The sequence below is a fragment of the Myotis brandtii genome, unplaced genomic scaffold (assembly GCF_000412655.1).
Source record: "Myotis brandtii unplaced genomic scaffold, ASM41265v1 scaffold986, whole genome shotgun sequence".
Classification (NCBI taxonomy): domain Eukaryota; kingdom Metazoa; phylum Chordata; class Mammalia; order Chiroptera; family Vespertilionidae; genus Myotis; species Myotis brandtii.
The window spans coordinates 747,719-754,357 of record NW_005372102.1 but is presented as its reverse complement, the minus strand read 5'-3'; the positions used below and the strand labels follow the sequence as shown (position 1 = coordinate 754,357).

At 60.3% G+C, this 6,639-nt stretch overlaps 1 protein-coding gene across 1 annotated transcript in view; it reads left to right on the top strand.

Annotated features, from left to right (window-relative positions):
- ABLIM2 (actin binding LIM protein family, member 2) overlaps positions 1-6,639 on the top strand; it is a 90,544-nt gene that overhangs the window by 20,263 nt on the left and 63,642 nt on the right. The window contains exons 6-7 of the mRNA XM_014533444.1: positions 2,053-2,179; positions 5,217-5,310. Of these exons, the coding sequence (XP_014388930.1) occupies positions 2,053-2,179; positions 5,217-5,310 (221 nt within the window). The remainder of the gene's footprint in view (positions 1-2,052; positions 2,180-5,216; positions 5,311-6,639) is intronic.

Below are 6,639 nucleotides of genomic sequence, written 5' to 3'. Positions count from 1 at the left end.
TAAGGAAGGGAACCGGGATAGAAATCTCTGGTACGTTCGTGCCGCCAAACCTTTGCACAGGCTGTGCCCGCTGCCCTGTGTGCCACTCCTGCTTTTCACCCACCTCCCTTCCTGCGTTTGGCCCAGGTCTGGCCTACCTCCTCCAGGAAGCCCTCCTGGCCTACTTCTCGTTCTCTGCCTCCAGCTCACTCAGCTCCCCACCGTTAATTCCAGGCCATCTAGAAGCCCCTTGGGTAGAGCCCTTAAAAGAGCATTGAACTCTGGGCTCCTGTGGTCAGGGCTGCACATCGCAGGAGCCTGGCCAGGGTGTGTATGTAGTAGGTGCTCAATACGTGCTTCTTGCATGCAGAAGCTGGAGGTTGTTCCTATAAAAGCAGGAACACCAGCTGGCCTGTGGGTGTGGGGCAGAGTGAGAGGGGGGCAGGCGCAGGCAGGTGCTGGCCTCTTCCAGCGCGGGTGACTCTTCGGGACCCAGAGGGATGTGGGGACTGGGCTGGGGCCCCGCGTTCCGGGCCCTGCTGCTGCCAGGATCCCACCGCAGAGGTGGCGTGTTTGGAGCCCACCCTGCCTGTGAGGTCGCTGTAGTGTCCCAGCACCAGGGCCACATGGCCTGGGACAGAGCGGGGGTTCCTACTGATTTCTGGAGCCAGGCCCTTGCCCACGTGGTTCCCATTCATTCACACGTGCACACATTCATTCCACTTGGTCCCCCAGCCTGGGCAGCGAGTGGAGGAAAGCCCCTTCCCTCAGGCGCTGGATCTTGGAGCTCAAGTCTGTCTTAAAGTTGTTTCCCAAAGTTGCATGTGGTTTGAGTGGTGTGATAATGTGGGAAAGCCAGAGCTTGCCAGCAGCCCTGGGACTGTCCTGGCTCTGGCTGGAGGGTGCACCTACTGCCCAGGCCCAGATGCTCCACCCCTGGCAGGCAGGCCTCTGTCTCCCCAGCTCCCGGCCCAGTGCTTGCAGTCAGCACTCAGCCACAGCCCAGTGCATGCAGTAAGCATACAGCCATGGCCCAGTGCATGCAGTCAGCACCCAGCCATGGCCCAGTGCATGCAGTCAGGGCCCATCCATGGCCCAGTGCATGCAGTCAGCGCTCAGCCACAGCCCAGTGCATGCAGTCAGCGCACAGCCTCGGCCCAGTGCATGCAGTAAGCATACAGCCATGACCTAGTGCATGCAGTCAGCACCCAGCCACAGCCCAGTGCACGCAATCAGCACCCAGCCACGGCCCAGTGCATGCTGTCAGTGCTCAGCCACGGCCCAGTGCATGCAGTCAGCGCCCAGCCACAGCCCAGTGCATGCAGTAAGCATACAGCCATGGCCCAGTGCATGCAGTCAGCACCCAGCCATGGCCCAGTGCATGCAGTCAGGGCCCATCCATGGCCCAGTGCATGCAGTCAGCGCTCAGCCACAGCCCAGTGCATGCAGTCAGCGCCCAGCCACAGCCCAGTGCATGCAGTAAGCATACAGCCATGGCCCAGTGCATGCAGTCAGCACCCAGCCATGGCCCAGTGCATGCAGTCAGGGCCCATCCATGGCCCAGTGCATGCAGTCAGCGCTCAGCCACAGCCCAGTGCATGCAGTCAGCATGCAGCCATGGCTTAGTGCATGCAGTCAGCATGTGCAGCACGGCGCCCAGTGCATGCAGTAAGCATACAGCCATGACCTAGTGCATGCAGTCAGCACCCAGCCACAGCCCAGTGCACGCAATCAGCACCCAGCCACGGCCCAGTGCATGCTGTCAGTGCTCAGCCACGGCCCAGTGCATGCAGTCAGCGCCCAGCCACAGCCCAGTGCATGCAGTCAGCATGTGCAGCACGGCCCAGTGCATGCAGTCAGCTCCGCCACGTGGGAACAAGCTTTGTGATTTGTTTTCTACATGTTTGCCCCCCTGCCCTGTAGCAGGGTCCCCTAAGCACAGCAGCCGGACTGTCCCCTCTCTCTGCTCCCTGGGGCACTCTAACTGCTGTAGGGGTGTCCCAAGACCCAGTGGTGAGGCTCCCCCTCCTCTGAGCCCCAGCAATGACATCTGTGTTCTCCTCTTCCTCCCAGGTTGTGGGGGCTGCGGCACAGAAATCCAAAGCGGCCAGTCCCTGGTGGCTCTGGACAAGCACTGGCACCTGGGCTGCTTTAGGTGCAAGGCCTGCGGGAAGGAGCTGAGCGCCGAGTACATCAGCAAGTGAGCAGCGGGCGTCGGAACGGAGCCCCGGGGTCGGCCTCCGTCTGTCCCCTGCCTTCCACCGCGCTCATCCCTCCCGTCTCCATGGTTAGACAGGAACCCTGGCTGGGACTGGCGTGTCTGTCCCCACACGGCTCAGCCTGGCTTCCCTGGCGGGGTCTGCAGACTCCACCGCCATTCGTTTTGCTGATGGAGCAGATGCCGTGCTCTCATCTTTGACTGTCACACGCTTCCCCGCGCCCATCCCTGGGTCGCCCTCCCCGGCTCTCCTGCACAATGCAAAGTGCTGTCAGCCGCCGCCAGCCCCGCGTGAGGGGCCAGGGCTGAGCAGTCTGGGTTGTCACGACATGACAGTGCTGAGACTCTCCAGCGCCGGCCGCACAGGCAGCTCCGCCGCGGGCCACACAGCGCTTCCCGCCTGCGCTCAGGAGGCCGATGGCTGGTTTGCGGGGAGGGAGCTGCTGGGAGACCTCGGCCCTGCATGGGCACCTGGTTTGCCGAGGGCGTGCATTTAATCCGGAGCTCAGGGGACAGAGACAGGCGAGTCCCTGGCACAGGAGGGAGTGAGGGTGCAGCACGCGGTCTCGGGCTCAGAGTGCGCAGCCAGGGGCTCTCTGCGCAGCTCTCCTGGAGCCTCCGCTAGTTCTCATGCCCCGAGGGATAGAGCAGTGATGGCGAACCTATGACACGTGTGTCAGAGGTGACACGCGGACTCATTTTTTTTGGTTGATTTTTCTTTGTTAAGTGGCATTTAAATATATAAAATACATATCAAAAATATAAGTCTTTGTTTTACTATGGTTGCAAATATCAAAAAATTTCTATATGTGACACAGCACCAGAGTTAAGTTAGGGTTTTTCAAAATGCTGACACGCCGAGCTCAAAAGGTTCGCCATCACTGGGATAGAGCATCACAGGAACTGACCGTGTTAAAAGAAGTCCTGTGATAAAACGGCACGGATGCAACACACACATGCATGCTGGCGTGCACACACATGCACATGCTGGCGCGCACACATGTACTGGCACATGTGCACACATGCACATGCTGGCACACACATATACTGACACATGCACACACAATCACATGCTGGTACACACATACACTGGCACATGCACACATGCACACATGCTGGCACATGCACACACACATGCTGGCACACATACACTGGCACATGTACACACATGCACACGTGCTGGCACATGCACACATATGCTGGCACACATACACTGGCTCATGTGCACACATGCTTGCACATACATACACATGCTGGCACAATACACTGGCTCATGTGCACACATGCTGGCACATGCACACACATGCACATGCTGGCACACACATACACTGGCACATGCACACACGTGCTGGCACAGACATACACTGGCGCATGCACACGAATGCACACATGCTGGCACATGTACATACACACATGCACTGGCACATGCACACACACATGCACAGGAGGTGGACCCATGTCACTTCCCTGGTGGCCTTATCCTCTGATTCTGCAGGAGGTCTTGCTGGTCTGTGTTTTCTTTCTTTCAACTGCATGTGCCTCTACACTTACCTCAGGCTAAACCGTTTTCAGGAGAAGCCCCCGTGCGGGCCGGGCTCCTGTCGAGGTAGAGGGAGGGGTGACTCAGGCGGCCTGGCAGACAGAGTGCGAGGATGAAACGAGCCGCCCCGCCCCCTAGACCGCAGCGGCACGTGGCAGCGGCCCACACTGCGCTGTGACTTAGCAGCCTCCAGACTGTCCCAGAACTGAGGAGGAGGACGCCTTGGTGTTGCCATGGAGACGTCATCTTTGAACCTCTGGGGTTTGCTGCACATCCACCCATTCGTGGGGAATCGCAGGGCCCTGAGGTCGGCGGCATTTGAAGTGGCTCCTCGGGCCCCATTTCTACCTCCCTGTCCTGTGAGCCAAGGCTTCACCCTCAGGGAGGCTGTGCAGGCAGAGGTGCCCCTGCAGCCCTGGGCCTGTCCCCCAGCAGGCCCCTCCCCTCCCGCAGGCACCCCGTGACTAGGGGAGGTTGATCATCATAGTAACTGCAGTCACTTTTAAATGAGCTCCCAGTCGGCCGGTGTGGCTCAGTGGTTGAGTGTCGATCTATGAACCAGGAGGTCATGGTTTGATTCCTGGTCAGGGCACACGCCTGGATTGCAGGCTCGATCCCCAATGTGGGGCGGGCAGGAGGCAGCCTGTCGATGATTCTCTCTCATCGTTGATGTTTCTCTCTCGCTCTCCCTCTTTCCCTCTCTGAAATTAAAAAAAAAAAAAAAGAGCTCCCGGTTGGGCAGGTGCTGGACCCAGCGCGGTGCCTGCGTGATCTCCCGTCCATGAGCTGCACTTGGGTCCTTTTTCTTTTTTAAAAAAATATACGTATTTTATTGATTTTTTACAGAGAGGAAGGGAGAGGGATAGAGAGTTAGAAACATTGATGAGAGAGAAACATCGATCAGCTGCCTCTTGCACACTCCCAACTGAGGATGTGCCCGCAACCAAGGTACATGCCCTTGACCGGAATCGAACCTGGGACCCTTCAGTCCGCAGGCCGACGCTCTATCCACTGAGCCAAACCAGTTAGGGCATCGGGTCCTTTTTCTTACGGCTCCCTCAGTGGGGGCTCCGTGTTTATGCGACCTGCCCCAGGCTGCCCACACACCCAGGAGCAGTGCCCCAAATGGTGTCATTCGTCACTAATCCCACCGCCACCACCAGCACCTGGCGTGGAATAGGCCCGCTGTCAACCTCTGGGGGCGCCACCGCCCCTCACTCTGCTGCTGGGCAGGTGGCCCCAGCTCTGTGCACCTCAGTTCCTCCATCCATGAAATGGGGCCATCTTCGTGGTTCCTCGTGGGGCTGGTGTGATGGCGGAGGCCGTGCTCCCGCCTGCGGAGCATGGAGGGTGGTCCTGTCACTTGGAGGAGGAGGAAGTGGGCTTGTCCCTCTGCCACAGCCCCTCTCACGGGCGAGGGTTGTGGGCGTTGGGGTGCTGGGGTGACCCCGCCCATCCTGACTGCCTGGCTCGTTGCAGGGACGGGCTGCCCTACTGCGAGGCCGACTACCACGCCAAGTTCGGCATCCGCTGTGACGGCTGCGAGAAGTTCATCACGGGGCACGTGCTGGAGGTAAGGCCCGCCCCATGGGCGCTGGGCTGCCCGCCTGTGAGGATCGGGGGGGGGGGGGCCTCCAGGTGACCCACAGTGCTGTGTGTTTGTGCAAGAATCTGTACCAGAGCCTTTGCCACCTCGTCCTCCCCGCTCTGCCTGGGGACTCCTGGGAGCGAGCCACCTCCTCCAGGAAGCACTCCAGGGCCTCTCTCCTGTGCCCTTTACGAGCTGCTCAAGTTGGACAGGTGTGAAGGACAGAGACCCTGGTCCAGCCCTTCGGCCTAGGTGGGAAGTCTGAGGCCTGGAGGATTGAAAGCGAGTGCAGGAGGCAGGGCTGTGTCCTGGGGAGGAGCAGAGGGTCTGGTCGCCTGGCAGGCCAGGTCACAGCGCACTTGCAGGCCGGGTCCCCCCGGGGCTGCCTGTGCGCTTCTAGATCCAGGCGGCAGCCGCACGGCGTCCCCCCTGTGAAAAGAGCACGTGCCATGCACTTCCCCACGTCCGTGCAGTAAGACAAATCCCGAGATGACTGGGACCAACGCCGGGGCCCAGGCTACCGCCCTCACCCACCCTGCAGCCCCTCCTCGGCTCTGGGCTGGCTGGATGCCATCGGGGCTGCCGTGGTCACTGAGGGAGGCTCGGTGACAGAGGACCCCAGGGACAGGCAAGCGGCCGAGCAAGGAGGGGGGCGGACCCAGCCCAGGTGCCAGAAGCATCCTGTGGGGGGAGGACCGGTTGGGGGCTGAGGCTGCAGAGCTCCTCACACCCCGAGGGGATCCCTGGGATCGATTTGTAGTTTAAAGAGCTCCCTCCACTTTGAGAGCAGTGTGCTGAGTGAAAGGAGTCGGTCAGAAAAGCTATGACTTCATCACGTGGATAGAAAACTGGACTTGTGAACACACACAGCAGAGGGGGCTGCCGGCTTTTTTTTTGGGGGTGGGGGAGGAGGGGGTCCTAATATCTGGTGACAGAGAGGATGTGACTGGGTGGTGGGCACGCGGTGCCATATACAGATCTTGTAACAGAAACGAACCCCCCTGACACCCGGATGTGCATGTTGGTGCTCAGGTGTGTGACCCTAGCGGCTTCCTGACAACCTTGAGCTGTGCCCCTGCACCCGGGGAGGGGCCGACCTGTCCCAGCCCCGCTGCCTGCCTCGCCTTCTGGCCCCATGGAAGGCTCCGGAAATGTCCTCAGGGACACAGGGACAGGGCCTGGGAGCTGTCCCCAGCTCAGTGCTGGCCAGGGGTACCCGATTGGGGGCGGGGGGGGGGCAACCAGCAGGCCTCCCTGGTGGACCCGGAGGCAAGGGGAAGGCGACCCTTCTGCAGAGTGAGCGTCCCCGTGTTT